Source organism: Excalfactoria chinensis, chromosome 1 (genome assembly GCF_039878825.1).
Source record: "Excalfactoria chinensis isolate bCotChi1 chromosome 1, bCotChi1.hap2, whole genome shotgun sequence".
Taxonomy (NCBI): Eukaryota; Metazoa; Chordata; class Aves; order Galliformes; family Phasianidae; genus Excalfactoria; species Excalfactoria chinensis.
In genome coordinates, this window is record NC_092825.1 from 180514142 (window position 1) to 180539336 (window position 25195).

A 25195-nucleotide genomic window follows, 5' to 3' on the forward strand; every position below is an offset into this window, starting at 1 on the left:
GCTTTTAAGTGCATTGGGAATCTAAGAGGGAGGGATTAAATAACGAGGACGATTTGCTGTAGTTCCACGCAGCTATGAGATGCCTGCCAGTAAATAAAAAATACCAGGAATAGGGAGAGACCGCGGGTCCTGGGAGCAGCGATGCAGCAAGCGCAGGGAATCTGAATGCCGCAGAGGGGCGGAGGGAGGGCTGGCAGCACGAATGCTGCTGTTTTCAGGGAGCAAAACCTGAGTGAGCAATGTGTCAGAATGAGCCGTGTCACAGCATGCAGGTGTGCCAGCTCAGGGGGGGTGACAACGTCTGTGCAGGGATTTGGGGAGCACAGGTTTATGTCTTTTGGGGCATCTCTCAGGCATCAGATTTTGACAAATAAAGGTTGAAGTGAATGCTGAGGGTTGAAAGCCCAGCTTTGGGCATCTCGCAGGTGCACACATCATTGTCACAGCCCCATTGGAGATGTCACTCTTTGGCCAACACGCTGCTGGGCAAGGAATTTTGTCCTGTAATTCTGCCTTTTCACCTCTAGCCAGCCTGGGAGCGGGATCTATCAGCCAGGTTTGGGCTGGAATTTCCTTCTCTGAGCAAAACATGGAGGTTGGATGCTGACTCCAGCTCTGCAAGAAAAAACTGGGGGTGGGTGTTGTAATCTCACCTGGGCCATCAATATTTCTGCCCACTCCTGTGCTATTTTCCCCCATCATCATCCATTTTTCCCATCCAGCATTGTGCAGGCAGCCCTAACCTGAGATAATTCAAAACCCTTGTGCCCTCCAGAGAGCAAGAGGTCAAGACTGCATGAGTCATGCTGCCACCCATCCCTCTGGGGTGATTCTAAATATTATGCCTCTCATTATGGGTTCACAATAAATCCCTGTGATTTCCAGATGCTTTTTGCCAGATGCATCTTTTCCTTTACTGTGTAACCTAATGTAGGGAATCTGCTTTAGCAGAGGGTTGGACAAGGTGATCTCCAGAGGTTATCTAGTCCAACTCCCCTGTGCTCATCAGGGACAACCGCAGCTCCATCAGGTGCTCAGAGCCCATCCAGGATGACCTTGAATGTCTCTAAGGATGGGGTAAGGCTGTGCCAGTGGCCCACCACGCACACTATAGAATGTATTTTCTTTATATCCAATCCAAATCTCCCCTCTTCTAGTTTGAAACCATTTCCCCTTGTCCTATCCCAGCAGACCCTACTTAAGAGTCTATCCCCTTCTTTCTTACAGCTCCCTGTAAGATACTGAAAGGATCTTCCTTCCTTCCCAGCCATACCTGATAGTTGATTCAGATCTATTCAGTGGCATAGCCATGGCTTTGCTAAAAGCCTGAATTCAGACTTTATCTAGGGGGAGGAAAAACAAAAGCAAACTCGTTGTGTAAGGTTTGCATGCTCACTGCCTGGGAGAATGGAGAAACAAAGTCTGCTCCATCACCTCCAGGCACCCCTTGGTGACCCCAATCTGCCACCCTGAGAGCACCTCGAAGGTGGGCCATCGCATTAATTGAAGCCTTTTTAGTTCTTACAGGCAAGATTTAATCACCTTAAATTATGGTAAATGGATAGGGAGTTATCCTGTGATCTCGAAGCCACACAGGTCAGCTTTAATTTCCTTTTCCTTCCATCATTAATACTGGCAGATGGGTGTTTGATTTATTAAGCACTGAATAATAAGGCTTTCATGTGGAGTGTTGTCAGAAGGAGAAACGGGCTCCTTTGAAGCAGGTTCCTGGGAGTTGGATGTGACTTTATATATATATACGTATATATATAACACAATTCAGCCCTCCCCTGATCAGTGGTACCCAACCTCTCCATCTCTCACCCAGTCCTCCTGATGTCACAGGCTGGGAGCGATGATCCACGACCTGTCCCACTGGGAGGATGATGAATGCTCACACAAAGTGCTTTGAGAACATCAGATTAGTAGGACAGAGCCTCATTATTATATTAGCAATCACCGGTCCCTTGGCCTTTTCCACTCTTGGTGCACTTAGTGCAGCATCTGAAAGGCAAATGCTGTTTACAAGCAAACCTCGGTGCATTTGGATGCTTTGGGGAGAGCTTTTTGTGCTGTTCCTGGGTTTATTTTTAATGATGCACCTGTGGTCCAGACTCCACCGCTGTCCCCACAAACTGCTGCCTGGCTCTTCATGCAAACACTGCACTGATTAAAAATAAAGACCACCGGGTGCTCACTGTTATAACTATAGAAACCAAATATTTGGTTCAACTATAAAAGGCAGGAGTGTTTATGACTACAAGGCCAAAGGCATTTCTAGCCAAAGTGGAATGTATTTCAGTTCTGCAGGCTATTTTTAGCCAGCAGCCACTCTAAATTTGAATCTTCCCTTCCATAAGCAGTTTTTGGTGCCTACTGGGATATGCCCTTCTTATTCGGGGTTTAGCAACGTCACTACAGGGAGTTCAAACTGCTTTGATTCACCCTGTAAGACAGAAGTAGATGTCATCTTTTGGGGGGGATTTCTGGCAGTTTAGTGAAGCTGGAGGACGACTTTACTTGAAAGACGAATAAATATTTCCCTCAATTGTAAATTAAATATTTGGACTCGGAGCTATTGTTTTAACCCTTCCAATTTGAAAATAAACGTCACTTTGAGCTAAAAAAAAAATCCAAACACAGTTATGAAATGCTAAAATGAATTGTTTCAGGGTCTGGTTTTGGTGGGTGTTTTTTGGTGTGTTTTTTATTTATGGTTGGAAGAGACCCCTGAGATTATCTGGTCCAACTGTCCACCTACGACCAACATTGCCCACTAAACCACGTCCCTATCTACCACACCTACACTTCTCTTGAGCACCTCCAGTGTCAGTGACTCCACCACCTCCTTGGGCAGCCTGTGCCAGTGCTTGACCACTCTTTCAAAGGAGGATTTTTTCCAGATATCCAGCCTGAGATTAACACAGATTAACAAAATACTTGTTAACACGTCTGTCCTTCCAAGGTTTCACCTGAAAACCATCACCCATCCATGTGCCTTAAAACTGGTGGTGGCATAAGAAGAAAACAGGACGTAGGCGATGAAATGGGCTTGTTGGGAGCAACCTGAATCATAGAGTCATAGAACATCCCAAGTTGTTAGATACCCATAAGGATCATCGAGTTCTCCTCCTGGCTCTACACAGGACCATCCAAAGAAAACCTGCAGAGAACAGGACTGTTGCCCTGCTGAGCTTAAAATTGCATCAGTAGCTAGAAACCTTCTCCCTGCTGGCATCCATGGAGGTGAAACCCAAAGTAAGGGCTCCATACCGAGTCACATAAATTTTATATGGAGGCACATGGTGTGGTGCCTTCACCCTGTTCCTTCTCATCCTACTCTGCAAGCCCCACTCGGTGTTTTCCCTCTTTGCTGTTTATACCTTTCAAATATTTACAGACTGTTAAGTTGTTGAGTCCCTGCTAAGCTGCCATTAAGCCAAGCTAAACACACACATTATCTCAAAAAGTCGGTCTTTCTGACTTCGTAATAATATTTTGCTTTGCTCTTCTCTGAATTTCCTCTGGTTTATTGACATTTTCCTGGGATCGTGGCACTTGGCCCTGATGGTGATATGGGCAGTGTCATCTTTGCAGGTAATTGAGAAGTGGGTAGAAAATCCATACACCTGTGGCATATTAGGTTGGATATTAGGAAAAATTTCTTCTCCAGAAGAGTGTTGAGGTATTGAAACAGGCTGCCCAGAGAAGTGGTAGAGTCACCATCCCTGAAGGTGTCCAGGAAGGGAGTGAATGTGGCCCTGAGTGACATGGTTTTGTGGGCATGATGGGCATGGGCTGGGGTTGGACTAGATGATGTGAGAGATCTTTTTCAACCTTAATGATTCTGTGATTCCGTGATACAAAACCAGGATGAGTGCTGAGTTTTATGAGTTCTAGATACCTCCTTGCCTTGTTTAAGAAGGTGTAGATTGGAAGTGATCTTACACCTTAGCTGAACATTGGAATGGGCTCACATAGGACTGCTCTCCACAAATGCTCCATGTAATAGCCCTTCACTGGGCTCGTCCTCCTGAATTCTCCATTGTGACAGTGAAAACTGAGCTTTTTCAGGCTCAAACCCCTCTATAGCTTTTCCAGGGGTCTTCAGAGCAACACTCTCAACTCACCTGTGCATGTACAGAATGATTTCCCCATCAGAAAAAGGCACTAATAGCCTTCATCTCTAGGAATAATAATACAGCTTTTGAAGATGCTCCTGCTGCCATCTTTCCAGCCTTCATTATCCTATCTCTTTCCAGTCCTTCTGTCTAAGGCAAGGGGACACCCTTGGCTTGGCGTAGGACTTCCTTCCTCCTGATTCCCAACCCACCAAGAGCAGTAATTCAGGAGCACCTGGGCTGTGTGTGTAGCCCACCCTTGCTGTTCTCCGGGTGTTTGCTCAGGGTGGAGATCTCAGCAGAGATCCCATTGCTCATCCTTGCCGGTGGGAGGCCAAGAGAGACAGGGCAGAGATCTACAACAGGCTTTGCTCCTATTTACTCAGCTGCAAAAACCTCTTGAGCAGTTGCTGCTTTCAGAGAGCACCCACAGAGTCAACACAGACCATTTTTTTCCCTCTCACCTACTGTGGGGAACACATGGAGGCTTTAGGAAGTTCACAGTGAAAGCGAACTCCGGGATCCCTGTGCATCAGGAGTCAACATAATAAGGAGGGGCTTCCTTCCTACTTCTGCAAAGCGTGGTGTGTGTGTATTTGCTAACACTCAGCCAAGGAAACTGGGATATTGTAGCCCAGCACAGACTCAATCTTCCCAAAACCCAACAGCCTCAGAAGGTTGGGGCAGAAAAGCCACATATCCTGTGCATCTTCCAGCACGGTCACAAAGTTCCCATCTTATATTAATATTTGATTCTGAAGATGAGCTGCCTTCTGATAGAACTTCCAGTTGGTATCCTGTGAGGGAATACCATGAAGCTTTTATCAAGGTGCCCGTAGGTGAAAGCCCTGATCACAGTGTGCAGATGCCATGCCCTTGCCTGTGCCTTGATGGGTTGATAGTTGGGCTAGATGATCTTAGTGGTCTTTTCCAATCTTAATGATTCTATACCTTGGTTCCCTGGTCACTTCACTAAGAAGGGTTACATTGGTGGGAGTGATGTGAAGTAGGATCAGATAAGAAGGAAATATGAATGCAAAAATGCTTGGAATGAGCGGCAGGGTCCTGAAATGGGGGATAAAATATCCTCCAGCTTTCAGTAGAGCCACCTGGACACCAAGTTCAGCCTGCCCCACCAAAGGATTCAGGACAGGGGCTCCAACTGAGAGCTGGGCCTTTTCCCCCTTGGCAATCCATGCAAGGCAGACCCACAGCTCAGAGTAAAGCTCTCTGTTCCCTTTGGGAAACATCTGCAGTAGACCACGACCCCCGATCACTTGAGGAACACCTCACCTCCAGAGGCCATGCTTGGCTCATCAGGTCACGTTCTTCTTGCAGGTTAGCCGTAAAGAACATTTCCTTCTGGCCTGCCCAAGCCAGACACTGTGTTCCCATTCCAGGATTGATCCCAGATGTGAGTTAGCATTACAAGTACATCTCAAAAACGTCATTTCCCCCCTGCTGCCAAGTCTTCCACCCCCATCCCAGTCCCTCTTCTAGAGGGATGATAAACACATGCTGTAATAAAGCTCTGATCAGTTTTTGTGCTTTCCACCCCTCTTTGCTTCAGGTTCAGGTTCCCACGTGCTGTTTTCTACCTCTTGGTTCACAGAACTGTTGCAGGCAGAAAAATTACTCCCTACCCATCATATAGCTACACTTTTCACCCCCAAAAGTATTTTTGCAGATAGCAGCTCAGTCGTTTTTTCTGTAACAGCTATCCAAGATTGGATCCTGATATGGCGCTTGGAAAGCTGCAGTACAACAGGGTAAAACCCCTTTTTCCAAGCTTGTGACAGATAAATGTCAGCTGCAACATCAATTCTCACCAACTCCCACCTCATGTAGAGATTTATGCCGCAGTGTGTATAATGTCTTTTAACAGGCATCGTGTGTTGAGTTTTATGAAGCTAAGAACAAATAGAAATTAATGTGTTTCATGTCTATTTCCAAGGTCTGTCTCCAAGTATGTGAGCTTTAAGACAATCTCCTGCATGGAGCTGGTGTAACAGGGCAACGAACAGGGCACCTGAAGGGGATACACAGGTACACACAGCTTCTTTTTGTCCCTAACTGCTCTTTCCAGGCTCTTTCTTAGTGATGAAGCAGATCAAGCTTTTGTGTCCTGTCTAATGGCCTGAGCGTCCCATAGAGTCTGAGTACTTTATGGGAGGAGAGCAGCTTCGTCTTTATGACACTAATGGGAAAACAAGACCTAATGACTACTAATTCATTCATTTCACTTGCAAGGGCACTTTTGGTGCCAACTGCTGTTTATACTGCCATTTGGTTTCCTCAATTCTGCCATGCTGTGCCAGTCACCTGGTCCTCCATACCCCATATGTGTTAGTTTGAATTAAGAAAGAAATGTGGCGATTCTTTTGCTGGAGAATCTCAGGAGTAAAGAAGAGGATAGTCCCCCCAGTATGGACACCTTCAGCAAGCAATGTGACACCTGGACCAACACATGGAGATGGGCTTGTCCTCAGCCTACCATCATGTTTTCCATTTGCACATAGGTTTCTTCCCAAATCCCCGAGTCTGAGAAGAGATCAGTGCTGTGTGAGGGAGAATTGGGGATTCTTGTTTCTCTGGCAGTGTCCACGCAGCATGTGGGCTGAATGTTTCCTTTGTGGTTTTGTCTGTGAAGGCTTGTGTCTGGCCCTTTGCTCTCGTGCCAGGGAGTCCCAGCACTTCCATCTTGGAGCTGCATCGCTGGGACAAAGGACATCAGTCTGAGCGCAACTTCCTTTAGCCCTTCTGATAGTTTTGTGTTTGAGTGGAGCATGTTTAAGTGGGTCAACAAAGAGGTCATTTTTCCAGCTCAGAGCACCCTGATAAATTAACCAGTGAGGATTTTAATAATACATGAATGGAGAGAGGTTTGCTGCTTTTGGGAAGGCTTCTCTGACGTTGACGGGGTCAGCAGCAAGGTCGGTGGCCACTGGGATTCCAGCAGAGAGGTGGTCGGTCCCATCCTCCACTGATAACGCGTCAGTGCCATCTGTTTGGGAGAGCTTCCCCCATTCAAACCTCCGTGAAAGTGTTAGCAGCTTTTCAACACACATTAGCAAGCAGTGGAATTGCTCCAACAGTTGTGGTGGTTAGGAGTTACCACTCACACTCGTGCCCACTCCTTTGGGAGTCTGAAATGTGGGCTCCAAGCTGGATTTCCAAGAAGATGAGTTGTGTGTGATCAGGCAGGGAGACTGCAGTTGTGTCGGGGATGCGGCTGCTTTTATGGAGTAATTTAAATTGAGGGAGAAAAGTCTAATCCACATCGACCCCACTAAATGATCCTGTTGATTCTATAGTTTCTCAGCTGTTGTAAAGTGGTTCTCAGCTTTTCAGCTCATTCATTCCCCCTTGGCTTCTTTCATTTTACAGAGGTCTTTAAACAAAGCAATCTGTTACCATGTCCTCAGGATATTTTTCTGCCCCGTTCAGACAGATTTGTGGACTTTTTTCTAACCAGACTAGAAATATTTGATATCAAGAGCTGTTCTCACCATGTTGTTGTTTGGCTGGGAAATAGAAATGAACAGAAATCGTGTAGCATTCCTTATCTACTATTGCAGGCACTTCTATAGGCCTCACAGCTCTGTTTTTTTCAGAAGACTATAGTGACATAAGCAAGCATTGCTGTTAAAACATTGTTTTGGGGTAGACCATCTTCTGTTGACTGCTCTTCCTGATGGCCATAATGAACTCTGCCAATGCACCACTGTACAGCAGAGCAGCATCCATCAGACCACAGTCATCTGTCTTTGAGGTGGTACCTTCTGAAGAAGGTTCATTTCTTCCTACAGTGATACCCAGGACTTCCCTTGCTATTAAATTCTGAGTGGGTGAGTTCTGGACACTGCCTTTTCTGAAGACATCTACCCCAAACAGAATTCAAGGTGGCTACTTCCCTTTGGTTTTAATAGAGCAGAGTAGAATAGAGTGAAGTAGAGTAGAATCACATCAAATCAGAGCAGAACAGTTCAGTTCAGGGCTAGGCAAGAATTAAAGCGTATTATTGAGATCATTATCCAAATGTCTCTTGAATGCTGGCAGGCGTGGGACATCACACCTCTCCAGGAAGCCTATTTCAGTGTTCATTCACCCTCAAAATAAATAAGCTGTTCCTAAAATTTTCCTGAAATATTTCATCTCCAAGTTTCATCTCGTACAACTCAAGTTTCACCAACAAGTCTAATCTTACTAGAGCCCATCACTGGAGGATCAGGGAGAGATTTGATAATCTGGTATTTGAGGAAGAGGTGTGCAGAGCAGCATGAAAAGTTCTTGTAGGATGCAAAAGTTCTCTTGCCTTTCCACCAAAGCACGGGAAATGGAGGACAACAGCTTTCCTGATATGGGTTAATCCCAAATAAAGGAATTATTTCCAAACCAGCAGGCAGAAGTATTCAGCAAAGATTCCTTGAGTAGGAAAAGGCCGTTGTCCAACATTAATTCTAGGCCAAACAGTAGAGCACGTTGCTGTATTAGTGGCAGGTCAGCTAGAGGATAACAAGGACAGCTTGGACAGCCTGCATACATGACTGATGAATTAAAATCTGATAGGCTTCAGAAGGATACCACCTTCAAATGCGGCTTTTCTTGATGCCATTTTTCAGGGATCTATACTGGATCTATAGGCCATTTCTCTAAGTAAAACAGATCTGATGGCTCTTGTGGGGAGATGCTGCCAGTGGCACAAAGGGTAATGAAGCAGTAAACGCTGAAGACAAATTCATCACCATTGAACAGTCTGGGTCACTTGGCAAGCAGAGCTGATTTAAACAAAATAAGTTAGAATACAGCCTGGTGCAAAGTTATACATCAAAGGAGAAGAAATTAAGATTGTTCTTATGGAAAGGGGCAGTGAATCATGCAGGGTTTTTCTGGGTTTAGTAGAAAAGAATGGCGTGAGCAGCTCCTGACATGAGAGAGGCTGGTGAAGAAACAGCTACTGTGATCTGTGATGCCTGTATGAAGGGGTAAGAGATGCATTTATTTCTCCCTGTCTACAGCAGCAGCAAGATGTATTAGACTAGCTGGCTACTAATGTCAGTGCTGAAGTGTAAGAAAGGGAATGTGAGATGTATTGCAGAAATGGTGTTTCTGTGCCTAGGCTGACAGTTGGTTAATTTTTCAGAAGAGTTGAGGGGTTGGAGTACACAAGTGAATGTGATGTTTTCTCCCAGTGAAGGTGCTAAGAACACTATAGTCTGGTGTAGAAAGGCATCACGAGAGCCTGCTGTGAAATGCTAAAACCACGGAGTGATAAATTATAAGCAACACTCTTTCTTTCCTTTTTATTTTTTTTTTTCAAGAGGTAGTGACTTAAACAAATGGTGACTGAGTTCCATGTGAGCATAAAGAGCATGTGATATCAGAGAGATCAGTTGATCCCAGGATGGAATTCCCAAGATGAAGTCCCGATGATCGTCACCATTGCCTTTGCGGAAGGCCTGAGTTTGATTCAGGTTGAAATGACTTGGATCAAATTAGCACAATCTTAACCTGTTCATGGAAAGCTTGAGTATATTCAAAGACAATCTGGATGGAACACGATTTCTAACATTTTTCACTGTCACTGGGGACCTCCTTGCCCACAGAGGAGCCAATGAACATCTTGAAAGTGTTGAGCTTCCTCTTGCCTCCTGTATTTCAGGGGCAGAAGGTGTCATGATGATCTGGGTCTGATACCAACTGGAGGACATCCCGGTGGTCCAGCCCCATCCCCACTCTCTGCAGGACACATTTGAGCAGGGATCAGTGCCTTCATTTTCTCTCTGAAAAGAGTTAGTTCTGAAAGGGAGTTGATTCATGTCTGTCAAAGCCACTTGAAGATCTGAACCAGCACCTGGAGGCGAGCACGTTTTTTTGTGTCAAAAAATGATTTTTCTGTGAGCAAAAAGCTCAGGCAGACACATGAACCTTAACCATATCTAGACATAAACTAGACATGAAAAGGGGGAATTCTCCACAAGGAAAAGACCACAAAGATTATTGTGGCTAAGGGGTCAAGGGAGCCAGAAGATAAAGTCATTTCCTCACTTCAGCAAGGTTAGCACTTGCATTTCATTCCTGGTCTGCCTTTTCTCTTCCAGTCTGGCATCTCTGAGCTAATGTTGTTTCTCACCCAATGGCACCTGGCAGAAAGCAGCCCATTTTGAATAGTTTCTCATGCTGGGGCTACCGCAGTAATGTTTTCTTGGCAAAAGAGCTGCATCAGGGAAAGGTGGAGATCCAAAATTGTTTTTAAAGGTGTCAGGATGCCCAATTCCCACAGTGTTCTTGGAGGTTGGTGCTTGTTTTCAGAGGGTTTGAGGGGACTTGTTGGAAAGGACCCATTGGTGAGACCATCGTTCTCTTGACAAAGGAGTTGGGGATCACAATGCTGTTCTGATAACATTCAGTTTTGTCCCCTCATCTCACTTTTGCAGTTGGTTTATCAGGCTGGCAACGGTTACACACTGTGACAGCGGGACAGCCCATAAAAGTGAGTGAAAATTAACAAGCTTTGGAGTTTGCCTAAAATTAGAAACCACTCTCGGAAAGGCAAACTTGACCCAAATACTTTGCTGTAAGCCAGAGAAAATGGGAGTGCAGTCCTTTATATTGTGGGAGAAACTCCCTAAAGCTTGACCATCACCTTCAGCCTTACAATACCTCCAGCTGATCATCTCAAAGCGAACAGCAGACATTGATTTTTGCTTTCTGTAGTTACATAGGACTTGGCAAGATCAGAATAGGTCCAGTATCGCCTTGCAGGACCCTTTTTTCTGCATTCTTTATGTGAAGGAACCTGTGTGTAAAGGGAATGGAGAAGCCTATTGACACTCCTCTCATTCCTCTCGTCTGTCCTTTTTTCATCCACCCTCACTCAAAATATGAAGAGCAGAGCAGTTTAATTATGGTACTGAGTCCAAAAGTTGACACAGGTACTTACCTCCAAAATGATGAAAACTATGCTTCAAGTTACCTGGTCTAGGGGGAGGTGTCCCTCCCTATAGCTGGGGTGTTGGAACTGGATGATCCTAAAGGTCCTTTCCAGCCCAAACCATTCTATGATTCTATGACTCTAAGATGTATTTTTCAGCTTCATTTCTTGCTTCAGAAGTGTTGTTTTAGGTTCACTTGGCATTGAGACACAAGATGAGTTTGGGGTTTGAGTTCCAATGGGTCAAAGCGAACCTTCAGTGAGTTTTGTGTGTGCAGAAACCAGCGTGTGCTCACCATGGACCTGGGGCAGGATCCATGGCCAGCGAGGTGTGGGTGTTTTTCGGGGCAGATCTCTATCCTTGTGTGAGCAATTTGGGGCAGCCTAAACCTAGGAGCAAAGGGATGGAAGACATTGACAGACCTGTGGGATTTGTTTTGCTCTTGCAGTGGTCTCCTGCTGTCTCTCTCACATTTCTCCAATTCCTGCTGCATAGAAAGAGAGACAGTGGTGGCTCAGACTGCCCAGAAAGACAGAAAAACTCAGCCCTGATTATCAAAGCCATTTGTTTGTGTTGAGTTCCCATGTCCAGCCCTGCTTGTGTAACAAGCCCTTGTCTCTGCCAACTGGTTCTCATATCCCGCCGGGAAAGCACTTATCAGAGCCTGATACCAAAGTCTCAGGAGGGAAGAAAAATCTCTGAGCAGTTTGCTTTTTCTTCCAGAATACCCAAAGCTCAAAAAGCAAAGTAAACTCCTTTCTTGCCGCTTGCGTGCTTGTGTCGTGTGTGTTAAATCACAGGATCATAGAATAGTTTGAATTGGAAGGGATCCCTAAAGGTCATCTGGCCAACTCTCCTGCAGTGAGCAGGGACACCCACAGCTCCATCAGCTGCTCAGAGCCCCATCCAGACTGACCTTGAGTGTCTCCAGGTTTGGGACACCCACCACCTCTCTGGGCAGCCTGTTCAATGCCATGAGTCTGCCCATGGACAGGTCTTGCTATGAACCATCACTGTAGTGAGGGAAAAGGGAGATAGGGTGAATGTTTTAACTGCAGGCAAGTTGTCCAGAGACTGCTGTGGGTGTTGGGTCAGCTCTGATTGCTTCCTGAAGAGAAAAGGAGCTGGTGGTAGTCCTGATAGGCATCAAGTTGAGCATTAACCAGCAGCACACTGATGCCGTTTAAGGAGGCTGATGTCCTACTGCATTAGGCCAGGTATCACCAGGTATCACCTCCACCAGGGAGGGGATTCTTCCCCTCTACTCAGCACTGGTAAGGTCACACCCGGAGTGCTGGGTCCAGTTTTGGGCCTCCAGTGCATGAGAGGCCTGGGCACACTGGGGAAAGCCTAGCACAGAACCACCAGAATGCAGGATTGAACCTCCAGGATTGAGTACAGTCAGTGGTGGTGTTTGGGTTTTGCAAACCAGGGGAAGCACTTGTCTCTTTGTGCATCATGTAAATATAAATGTAGTGTCATCATAATTGTATGATAACTGTCGTATCATACTATGACAAATGTAATGCCACATAATAACCACCTGGAGCATCCTGTCTGTCATGTCGGTCTCTTGTCCATATTAGCCACGTCAGCAGAGGAAGCGAGGCACAGGCCAGCAAGCAAGCTGTGCTCCAGCACTGATGATGGTGAGCGATGAGGACAACGCAGCTTTGTGCTCAGTTCATCACTTGCAGTTCTGTGGCACAGCAATCCAACTCAGGGGTGCCACCACCCCACATCTCACATCAGCATCAAGTCAGGATGTGGCCGAGGAAGATACAGGGGCTGGGAGGGACTTTTGGGGTAACATTGCCAAAAACAAAGCACCTCAAGGCCCAGCGTGAAAAATCCCTTTATCTGCCCTGGCTTCTGGATCAGACCCAGACTAAACAGTTGGATGGAGACTCGCTGCATGGCTCTTTGGGGCCCTGGTGATATCACCCAGAGCCTTGCTTTTACAGGCCATGTTCCCTGTCGCCCTTCTGTTTTGTTGCTCTGGTCCCTCTGTGAGGGGTGTGCTGTGGTGGGGGAGAAGAAATTCAGGCTGGGAATAGCAGAGAGAAATACAGAGCAGGGCTGAATAGCAGGAAATACTTCTAGATAACAAAAGCAGGGACACTGTGGAGGCCTTGCACATGAACCATCTGCAGCCAGCCCCAGGGCAGGAGCTCACTCCTCTGAACCCCTCATTTCCTGCACCTTTCTGCTTGCAAAGGTACTTTCTGCAAAAGGAGTAACTGGAAAAGGTTCCTTTCCTCAAGAAGAACTAAAATATGTTCATGCTGCCCTTACGCACATGAATTTGGTGTTATGGAGGATGAACGTGTGATGGGGTGATGCATGGGTACTGCTCATCAGGTCTTCATGCAGCAAGTTCAGTATGTATCAATTCCTCCCTGGGAACTGGGTCTAGTTATGGAAAAGTCATTTAGATTTGGAGATAATTCAGGTTGGAAGGGAGCTCGGAGTTCTCTGGCCAGAGCTCTCACTCAAAGCAGGGCCAGCTTTGATGTTAAGGCCAAGTCTGGAGGTAAATCATGTTTTCCTGGCCTTGTCCTAGCAGGTTTTTAATATCTCCAAGGATGGACATTCCCCACATCTTGTTTTCTTGTTGTACTACCACTCATTTTGAAGCCTTTTCTGTCCATCTAATAGAAACTTTCCATTGACCCATGTGCTGTCCCTGTGCATCTCCCAGCACAGTTTGTCTCCATCTTCTCTGGTAGGAGCACTCCCAGCCCACCCTGGGGTTTCCCTCGTGTCCCTCATTCTCAGACGGTCACAATGTGTCTGATAGTGTAAGTACAGCCTCACTATTTGATATTTTGTTTTTCCACCCCATTCCAAACGAGACACTCCAGCATCCCAGCAGAAACGCAATCAGTGCCCTCACGTCACCCAGGGAAATCTTTATTTTCCTAAGATCGACAGCGCAGCATTGAACTATTGAAATCTTTCCAACCAGAGAACTCCCCTAAAATAAATACCAAGGGAAATGTTTTCCACGCTGTGTCACTGTTTTGTTTTTGCCCTCCGAGTTCACCGAGCACAGCAGCAGGGAGCAAACATGGATGCTATGGTTCTGCAGCTCCCATTGGTATCTCTTTGGGTAGAAGCCATCCCAAGCCACCTTTTGCCTAGGAGCAAGAATGTCTGTTGGCAGGAGCTGGCTTTGAAGCCTGTGTATTTTTGAATGATCTTTCAAATAGGTTCTAGTCTTGTAAAACCTCCTTAAAACCTCCAGCCAGCCATAAGTGATGCTTGGTGCAGGAAGGCTTGTGTTGGCCGAGCCGCCTTGGGGTGAGTTTTGCACGTAGCAATTTGGTGTGTGCTCCAAAGGCTAATTATGCCTTCAGCAATGGGAGAAACCTCCAGGAGAGAAGGTTTGACAGCCGGAGATACACACCAGGGTGGTTTTTATATTGCTATTAATTCCCCGGTTCCCCAGTGAGCTGAGGAGGAGCTGCCGAGCACCCCGTCAAGGCTCACTGTGCCCTGCAGGCTCACGCTGCTGCAGCTCAGTGTTATTAACGCTGTCAATCAAACCTCCCCCAAAGTGATGCCGCTAACGAACTCGCCGTGAACTCTGCCACAGCAGACACATGATTAGGGGGGATCAGCATGGCGGGGCAGCCCGTCTCATGGGTGTGCAGCTGAGAAAAGGCTCGAGGAAGCAGCAGCTCTCAACTGAGATCTTCTCCATCCCTTTGAAAGGAGTGAGGAGCGGGCAGCAGGTGAGGAGATGGTGCTCAGAGTGTGTTTGGAAGGGGTCTCAGAGCTTTCTCACTTGGTTGGGTGGCCGTGGTAGGGCTCCAAAGTGCTTGGTAAGCTTCACAGTTACCTGAGCAGACTCATGAGTTTCCTCACCCCCTGCTCTTTCTTATGAACCTGTCTTCTTTCAAGATGTATTTATTTCCTTTGAGTTAGCACTAGCATTGTGGGAAGGGAGAGGTTTTCTTGCATGAATAATCAAACCAGCATCCTTCTGTCCATCAGATGAGATAACAAGCCTGCAGGGACACAGACGAAGACAACATTATAGCACAGGTCACCAGCAGGGTATTCTACAATCCTCCTGTTCTGAGCATCACTCCATGGTGCAGATAGCGCAGCTGCAGTAGGCAACTGTGTCCCTTCTACAGGGACAGGTGTCTGTGACAAGCTCAGCCCCAGTTACAATTGGTGCTGTTGTAGTACATAACAAAAACAAGAACACTACCAAGCCAGCTGAAACATCTGAAATGATGCACTGGAGAGTAGAACATCATGCTCCCCTTTTATACCTCCATCTCTATCTCCATTTCCTAGCAGTGGTCCTGCCAGGATGCTGGAATTGGTGGCACTGTGGGCTTCCATTGCACTCTGAAGCAACCCCCCTAGCAGCTAATGGCCATGGGGGCAATGGCAGGAGTCATTCTGTGCCCGAGACTCTCCTAACTCACAGTGAGTCTGGGATACCAGGACGTTTTGCCCCTCTGCTGAGTTTTCTGCTTTAATCATTCAGTGAAACATTTTCCCCACATCGCAGCTTGGTCACTTATCCCACATGCCAGCTTGGATTAAACACTGCGATTTGTGTCAGATTACATTTTGGAAGACTTATTTCACACCTGCGGTGTGCTGTGCTGCTGTGAGCAAACGTGGCAATAGGGGGAGAAAGAGCAGGGTAGAAAGATTTCCAGGGAGATATTTCTGTTCTTCCGTTTCCTTTTCCTTCCCTTTTTTCTTATTCCTTTTTCCCTCTTACTTATCCTCTCCTCTCCTCTCCTCTCCTCTCCTCTCCTCTCCTCTCCTCTCCTCTCCTCTCCTCTCCTCTCCTCTCCTCTCCTCTCCTCTCCTCTCCTCTCCTCTCCTCTCCTCTCCTCTCCTCTCCTCTCCTCTCCTCTCCTCTCCTCTTCCTTTCAACCATCTTTCTTCTTAACAGCCAGGGAGGAGTCACACTTTGCCATCAGCGTTATGGGGATGGGTTTTATTTTTAACAAAAATACTTACAAAGACGTACTCGCTAAGCATCAAAATATCTGTCAGTGATGTTAAGGCCAGCCGCAGTTTAAATGGGAAACAATCCGCTGTGGGCAATGGACCACACAGCTGAAGACGTATGCCTCACAGGTGCCATTTTACAGCTGTGGAACTGTTGGCCTTTTTCCATCATAAAAGTGTTAAATAAACACAACCTTTGCCTCACACCACGTGAGGCACGAGCTGGCAGCAGCAGGGAATTCAGAACAGCCAGGAGAAAGAGAAATAAGGAGAGGAAACAAATTTGGGTAGAGAAGATGTGTGTTGGCCATCATGGCCAACCCATCCCCATCCCATGTTTTCCCATCATGACAGGAGAAGAAAGGGACCTCCCTGGAAACATGATTTTGGAGCACGGAGGTTTATATAGACTTGTATCCTCCTCCAGTCTGGCATGTGCTGTGATTTAGCCAGGCTGGAGCAGCTCTTTTGCAATCAGCTTATATTAGGGTGTCACTAATACCACCAGCCTGCATGTGTTAATACCATCTTCTCTGCCAAATATTGACCGTGTGGGACTTTCCATGACTACCAGACAGACAACAGAGAACTAGAGAAGTTGTGGGTCTTGTAACAGAGATAAAAAGGGAAGCTGTGGTAGCATCACTGTCATTTCTTGCAGCACATCCTTCTATTTTTTCCCTGAAAGTCTAGAATCTAGTTACTGTACTTTGTGTCTTTTTCAGTGCAACTTCTCAGCCTCGAAGGGATGTCTCAGATCATGACTCCAAATGGCTGAAAAGCAGCAAAGCCAAGGAGCAAGGACTAGTGATGGATGTGTCTTCATTCACATGGTGGCTCATCTTGTTCCAGACACCCATGCTAATGGATGCCCGTTTCTTAGTTCTGTAGGGTGGCTGCAAATAAATGGCTTTGTATTAATAGGAAGAAGGTGATGGGATGTTTAAGACCTAGGAAAAAATGTTCCTAAGATTGATTCCCAGTGATTTGGGTAATCTATTTTGAGGAGATGGAATAGCAAATTATTGCTGCTGCCCGGGGAGAATGGTTTTGTGTTTGTTTGTTTTTCCCTCCCTGATGGGCACATCTCCATTATGCATGTATTCTTTTTGTCTAGGAGCAACCATCTCATAGAGAAGTAGTTGAACATCTCCCGGACAAAACCAAAACCTTTCAGCCCTATCAGTCCTCTTACTAAGCAGTTTGCTTCTCTGCTGCATTTGGAAGTCTGCACAAAAGATGCTTTCCTGGCACCAGGAGCCAGTTTGAGAATCATTGCAAAACTAATTAGCTTACAAATCTTAAAGACACAAACAAAAGCAATCTGGAAGCCTTCGAGAAGTATGATCCAAACAGTCACAAGGGTTTCTTTCCCTTATTTCAGCCAGCAAAGTCTCCAAAATTGTGGGACCCTGATGCAACTGGACGTCTAAGATCTAACTCATGCCCTGTCACCTGTAAGTGAAAACTTATGGGACTGTCATCACCTCCTGGGGAATGTCTTAGAGGTCCCCACACAGCGCTCACCTTACTGTTACTCTGGGGTTATTAAAGATGTGGCAGTTGGTTCTTTCTTCATAGGGACATCAAGTGCTTTCTCATGCCCTTACCTCTCATATTCATGAGAACCCAAAACCTGGTAATTAAAAATAAAAGGAATAAATCTCACAAACAAACATCCAGAGATGGGGCAGGGTGGTGGGGATGGAATCCTTTTGTGCAAAGCAAGAGCATGGGCAATACTCTGCTTCACCCTGTTCATCCATGTGGGCCATATCCCACCCATGTTGTTCAGATGCTGTCCTTTACAGTCAGTCAGATGAGCTAAATGCTTTTGTTGAGCTCATGTTGGTGCCTTCTGGTATTTAACAGACAAAACTGATGTTTTATTCAGTAGGAACTTCCATGAAGCAATGCTAGGAAGCACCTGCCTCTCTCCATTGACTTAGAATCATGGAATCATAGAATGTTTTGGGTTGGAAGGGACCTTTAAAGACCATCCGGTCCTGCTCCCCTGCAATGAACAGGGACACCAACATTTCCATCAGGTTCTCAGAGCCTGGCAACCATGAATGTCTCCAGGGATAGGGCACCCACCAACTCTCTTGTCAGTATGCACCAGTGCCTCACCACTCTTAGAATAGAAAAAGGCATCTTTGTTCAAACCCCAGCACTGGCTCTGATAACTGGCATTTGTTTTCCAAGGCTGCTACCCTTAGCAGCCTTGGAATCATAGGCTGCTTGAACCATAACAACCTTTTTCTTGCTGAGGAACTTCCTATGTATCCAGGAACAGAAGATGCTGAAAAACAAATGAAGCTTGGATTGCCCCCTGGCATTATTCCTGATATTTAAAAAGCCAAACCAGTTTCCCATTGGTTTCATTAGCTTTTCTATCCTGGCATTTAAACAGAGATGGAATTGGCATGCTCAGTATCTGCAGATGCTTCCTATGATGCTCTCAGGGGCTTCTCTGAAGGGCAGGATGCCCAGAGCTCTGTGTCCAGAGCTCCAGGACTCCTCTGAGCTGCTGAAAGGCATTTTGATATTGCAATTGCAGATTATCATCCAAGAGTGAAGGATATTTGGGTCCTGAGAGTGCAGCTGAGCAAGGTCACTGTGAGCCTCAGGACTAATGCTTCTTGGAGTCATTCGTATCTTAAGCCATAATGATATTTCAGTGCTTAATTCTCTCAGATAACCAGTGAGATCTGGGTACCAAAGTCCTGGATCTGAACACTGCTTATACAGATGCCTCAAGCAGTGTCTCAGAGCATCCCACAGTGGGGAGGTGACACATCCATCTGTGTCACTTCATCCATGGCAGTGGTTTCCTGGCCCTCATGACTTAAGCAATGGGTTTGACATCCCCTCTCTTCTTGGTTTCAGGCATGGAAGAAGCGCTGGTTTGTCCTGCGCAGCGGTCGGATGAGCGGCGACCCCGACGTCCTGGAGTACTACAAAAATGACCATTCCAAGAAACCCTTGCGTGTGATCAACCTCAATTTCTGCGAGCAAGTGGACGCGGGACTGACCTTCAACAAGAAGGAGCTGCAAGACAGCTACATCTTCGACATCAAGACCAGTGACAGGACCTTCTACCTAGTGGCCGAGACTGAGGACGACATGAACAAGTGGGTTCGCAGCATCTGCCAGATCTGTGGTTTCAACCAGTCCGAGGAGAACACAGGTACCGTGAGAGACAGGTCCTCAACCAAAGCACGCCCCGTCCCATTCTTTCAGCAAGTCTCGAATCCTCCTTCAGCCTATGGGAGGAAGATGCTGCCCTGTGCAGTGCTAGAGGGGCTGGAGTAATCTCTGCATGACTTCGCTTGTATTTCCCACCTTTGATATCTAAAGCAGAGCAAGTTTTTCCCCTGCAAGCTATCTATCTCATTCACTTTTTCCCTATGACTCTAGCCCTCTGAGCATCTTATAAGAAATTGATGGGGTTTGGGATGGCTTTAAGCTGCAACCTTTGTTTCCATCCGTCACCACATTCCCCTTGAAAGTCATGGGAATCAGCAGTGAAAATTCCCTTTGTTCAGCAGTTTCAGTCCCCCAGTGGAGAGCTTTAATGGGATTGCAGGACCATATCCCACCTACATTGTACAGTGTGATAGATGTGCATGTCCTCCCCATCTCCATCTCTATTTCCTCCTGAGAAAGACTTGGATGGGAGGAGGTAGATATGGGGTAGTCTCCTGGATCACCACAACCTGCTCCACTCATCATTTTCCACCATCCAAACCCAGCTGTGCTTTGGCAGGCTGCTGTAATCGGTGCCATCAAGCCACTTCCACATCCCCATCATGGCCTAGGGACTTTCACACCCACTTCACCAAGCCTGGCCCTCAAAATGGTGCCACCAGCATCCAGCCCTCCAAGGGCTCCACAGCTTGCTTAGAGGCACTGGGAGAGGTCACATCCAGCACAAGGTGGGGCTGAGTACCTGGGGTGCAGCATTGTGGTCTCGATGTTCCTGCTATCAGCTGTGGGCATCTTATCTTCACTGTGGTTTTATCTCATCCTGGCCTTTATCTCATCCATGCCTTCACCTCATTGCGGCTTTCCCTGAGGACCAGCCATAGGTTGGAGGAGCTCAGCTGGGGCTGTAAAACCAGCCCAGCATGTGCTGCCAAAGGATGTGGCTGCAAGATGCTGTTGGTGGCATGCTGAGTCCTTTCAAACCTCCTTATGGCACACACAATAAACCCTCTCTGTGCATTACTGTTCTATCTCATCCCCAAAGGATCTTCAAAAATCAGCCTCGGAAAGCACCTAACCAAAGGGGACTTGGGCTCCATGCTCTGCATTTATGTAGCAAGCTCCCCTTAGCAACGTCCAGCTTGAGTCTGTTTTGGTCCAGTGCAGAGCAGCTGCAATCTGCGTGAGCTGAAACCCTGCCAAGATCTCGTCAGGCAGGACAGCAAACAAAGCATCACAACAGCACGCGTGCAATCTTCCCCTACTGACGCATTAAACGGGATGTCACCTTGGCAATGGGTGTACAAGTGGCAGAAAGGATCCTCGATAACACCACGAGCGTAATCTGGCAGGGAAAGGTCAGGCTGAATAAATTGCATCCCGTTGTGATGTCAGCGACGCGGCCCATTGAGAGCCGTTTGGTGGCAGGGTTTTCCATTTTCATCGAATTGCAGAATCCTATGAGTTGGAAGGGACCTTCCAAAAATGCCATCTGGTCCAACTCCCCTGCAATGCACAGGGACGCCCACAGCTCCATCAGAGCCCATCCAGCCCCCAGAGATGGGGCACCATCACCTACCTCTCTGGGCAGCCTGTGATAGTGCTTCCCTACCCTTAGGGTAAAAGATGTCTTCCTTACATCCAATCTAAATCTCCTTTCTTTTAGTTTTGAGTTTGGCTTTCATATGCAGCCGGGGGAACTTGTTTTCTTCCCATTTAGTAAAACGAGCTTCCATATGGGGACGGTGGGATCAATACTGGGCTTCGCTGAAATATAAACCTGAGCATCAAAAGGAAAAACAATCTCGTGCCTTCAAGTGCATCTGTCCCGAAGGGAACATAGGATTTTTCAGGCAGCAGAGATGCAAGCTCTGTTCCCCACAGGACCACTGAGTGACATCAGCAAAGGAGAAACAAAACTCCTTATTTGTAACTAAATCACAGCTTGTTAGTGCTGGAGGGAAAGTACCCACTTGAAACAGTACCGGGCTGCCAAAGAGTGATTTTCTGAGTCAGCTGTGAAAAAGCCTGCAACAGGAATGCAGCAGATGTGGCCAGATGCTATGGAAAGAGGGAGCATGAATTATGCAGGGCTGGTGCTTTGCTTTGGTGTTTGCAGCAATGGTGACCTCTGCAAGGCGCCTTTCATTCACCGTCCCTGCTAAGCAATGTGAAAACACCATTTTCGTGGCTGTCACAGAGTGGCTGAGGCTGGAGGCACCTCAGGGTCCTTCCAGGCCATCCCTGCCTCAGAGCAGCGTGTCCAGGGCTTCTGGAGCTCCCCCAGGGGCAGCCCCCAGCCCCCCTCTGCTCACTGCACGCAGCATTGCGGCCTGAGGGACCTCCTGGGCTCCAGGCTCTGCCAGAGGTCTCTGGACCTCACTGATCACCTCACTGCAACGTGGTGTTAAAGGTCAGTAACTGGATGCTCAAAAAGCAGTAGGAAAAGCTAAACATCATAGGCAGCAGCAGCTCCGTGCTAATTGTAGCAATTAATTACCTCCACCCAATTCTCCCAGCAGTCAGGCAGCGTGGTGTAATGAGATCAGAAACCATCGGTGAAGCTCCCGTGCACATCCTTCTGCTTTTTCTCATTCCTGGGGGGTGCAAGGTGCTCAGTGCATTATGCCAACCCCACAGCCTGGATCTGGCTCCAAAGCCAGGTGGCTCCTGGCTGGGTTCGTAGAATGGTTTGAGTTGGAAGGGATCTTTAAAGGCCATCTGGTCCAACTCACCTGCAAAGAATAGGGATGCCCACAGATCCATCAGTGCTCAGAGCCCATCCAGGCCGACCTTAGGTGTGTGCAGGGATGCAGCACCTCCACCCCTCTAGGCAATCTGTGCCGGTGCCTCCTACTCTTAGTGTAAAAAATGTCTTCCTAACATCCAGTCTAAGTTTCCCCTCTTTTTGTATGAAACCATTTCCCCTTGTCCTATCACAACAGACTCTACTAAAGAGTCCTCTTCTTTCTTACAGCCCCCATTCAGGCTGTTATCAGGTCTCTTTCCAGCCAGGACAGCACTCCATCACCAGAAGAGATGTTCACTTGGAGGGACACCCCATGCCACAGGGGGCCTCCATTGCTTTTTAGCACAGCCAGTGAGGAAATGAAACCTGAAAGAGGCTACAGGCAGCAAGGTTGGATGCATATTGCCTTGCAAGGATTGCAAGAAAAAAAGGCAAAACACCTTTGCAAGAAAACAAAGAAAAATAGTCCAAAGAGCCCTTTGTTGCTTCCTTCTGCCGGCAGCTCAACAGGAGATGGTAAATTTTCTCTTGCTTGGTATTCACATTAGTCTGTCGTGTCCTGTCTAGACTAGGAGGCTCTGAGGATTAAGGCACGGATGGAGTTTAGCGTGGTGCTGCTGTCAATGACCGCCAGCTGTGCTCCACATCTGGCTCATCAAAAGGAGCTCGTTTCAGCCTCAGGGACTTAAACGGCTGCCCCGGCATCACCGGTGTGCACTCCGTGCCCCAGCCTGGAAATAGCTGTGTAGCAGTGAGATTGCATTTACTAGAAGAGGGGAAATTAAATTAGATCTGAGGTGTTTACCCAGACAGAGAGCAGCTCTTTGTTTCTGCTAACACCTATTTACTTAGCTAGCTAATTACTGCTTTGAACAAGAGGAGCCTTGCAAGGAGGGACATGGGTGCGACAGCTCTGCCTTTATTCCAAACTGTGATGCTTCCTCCATCTGGGGACAAAAGGCAAAAAGTCGCTGAGGTTTTGTTTGCTTTTATCAAGTTTTAATCCATTCTGGGTGGGATAGTGACTAGTTATGTCCCCTCAGTGGATTGCAGTGTGTATGTGCTTAACACACCCAAGGTGCAGCACAGAGGAAAGCATCAGCTTTGCTCTGTTGACCCTCGTTTGGGAGAATATTTCTCATTATCACACAGCTGTTGGGTTCCCAGGGCCCCTGTTCTGGGTGCTGTGCCCAGAGCCCAACTCCGTGGCCACGGCGCTGAGTTTCCAACCATCTGCATTTTCCCTGCCCTAGTGGGCAGACAGCCATGTCTGTGCTGTGAACTGTATTTTCTCATACGTTTTGCTTGTCGGGGGAAGAAAGAAGAGAAATATATATATATGTGTATATATATATTATAACAATCCTGCTAAATGTATCTCATGTGCCTTTAACCCCTTCTGGAGCCGATGCTTCAGCAAAAAGCCTGATATCTCCTATTTCTGATAGGACTGAGAGGTTCAGTAACGTGTGTAATTTATTTTCTCATGGACCAGTGAGCGTATCCTTGCAGGGGACCTGTGCCCAGGTTACTTATTTCAGATGGGTTGGTACCTTCCTGTTTCTGCTCCTTCTGCCCTCTCTCTCTGGGCTTTGACTCATGAGCACCAAGCAAACCCTTGGTGGGTTTTCATGTTTTATGAAAACCAATTTGCTGCCCGTATTACTAGAGGTTTTTCCCCACACTGGAGGGAGGGAAGGCAGCATGTGTCTGTTTCGATCCGCTTTGCGCAGTCGGTGTCTCAGCTCAGCCATGATGTCTCACCCCAATGCTCAAGGCTTCCCAAGTGCTCGTACTATGGCTTCGCCCTCATGAACAGCAACCCGATCACAGACAGGCCTTTCAGGCCACAGTGAAAAATCAAAGAGAAGGAGCAGTGATGCATTAGTGGATGAGTAAACGTCGCTGCTCTGAGCTGAAGGCTGAGGGTGAGTAGAGCGTGGGAAAGGGCCAGCGCTGGCTCCTGCCCATGGGCTGTGCTTGGCAGCAGTGGCCTCTCCCACCCAGCCCGGGCACACGTCCCCAGCCAAAAGAGAGTCATCAAGTGCTTTTTTTTTTTGCTTTTCTTTTCTTTCTTTCTTTTGTTTTTTTAAATATCATCTGGGACTTCATTTCTTTTATTCCTTCTGTATGAATTCAACCAGGCGCTCCCAGGGTCTTGCCTCCTTCCTCTCTCCATCTCTGAAGCACAGCACTGATGTGTTTCATCCTGGCTGGGATCAATCCTCTGTGCTCCCCAGGCTTTTACCATCTCACAAAACGCCAGCCAGGGCCCAGCATTAATGTTTAATGGGGAGCTGAGTGTCTTTGCCTGCGGAGGCAGCAGGGCTGATGGTTTCCCAGCTGGGAAGAGGGGACTCTCCTTCCTCTTTTAACTCAGCTTTCTACCAACCCAGCATGCACGGGCTGCCTGCAGTTTGTGCTTCTCAGCCCATGTGCTGCTCTTGCTCCCTTCTCTCTTCTCCCTGCAAAATGCCTTGGTCCCAGGATCAAGCCAGCAATGCCTCTCACTCTGCTGATCCCTTGCAGCCTGGTTTATGTGAGCGTTTGTTGAGGTGAAAGGCTGAAACACCACACACACACAGAGGTACCCCCCAAAATTCTATCCAGCAGACAGGAGCTGCCCAAAAGCTCAACAAAGAGGCTGCAGATAGAACCAGAGATAACATAGATTAGTGTGCCACCCACCACCCAAAACTACCACCAGATCGCTGGTGTTCACTATCCTTGCATGTGAGATCAGGGTACCAGGGAGCCTAAACAAAGCAGGGCAGCCCCCACTTTCCACTGTCTCCACCTCTGTTGTGGCCAGGAGGAATGAAACCAGAGGGGAAACACTAATGACCAGGTACTTCCTTGCTATTGTGCCCGGCACACGCCTGCTTCCTTCCCTGCTCTCACCCTAGATGAGCGGTGAGCTGTGCTGGGAAGCATGCTGATGGCTGAGGAATGGGGGCACCGAGAGAGGTGTGGGCATGTCCTTGAGTCTCTGAAAGCACCAAAGCCCCGTGTGCTGTATTTTGGGATCTGTGCCCTTGCTGAGTCCTACAGCTGGGTCAGGGCTTAATGCTTCAGCTCCTATCAACTCAAGTTGATTGGCTGCGGGTTCATCTTAATAACCAGGTTTGGGTCATAGCTGACCATCATCTCACCTAGAGGCCAATCTGTTTCCCAGCAGACAGCACAGTGCTCTGTGG

General features: G+C 47.3%; 1 protein-coding gene across 2 annotated transcripts in view; it reads left to right on the top strand.

The window, feature by feature from the left end:
* Window positions 1-25195, top strand: part of GAB2 (GRB2 associated binding protein 2) — an 84396-nt gene that overhangs the window by 29654 nt on the left and 29547 nt on the right. For both annotated transcript variants that reach the window (XR_011902642.1, XM_072326968.1), the window contains exon 2: window positions 18932-19232. Coding sequence is in view for 1 of the 2 variants with exons in the window: in XM_072326968.1 (XP_072183069.1) it covers window positions 18932-19232 (301 nt within the window). In the remaining variant the exon portion in view is untranslated. The remainder of the gene's footprint in view (window positions 1-18931; window positions 19233-25195) is intronic.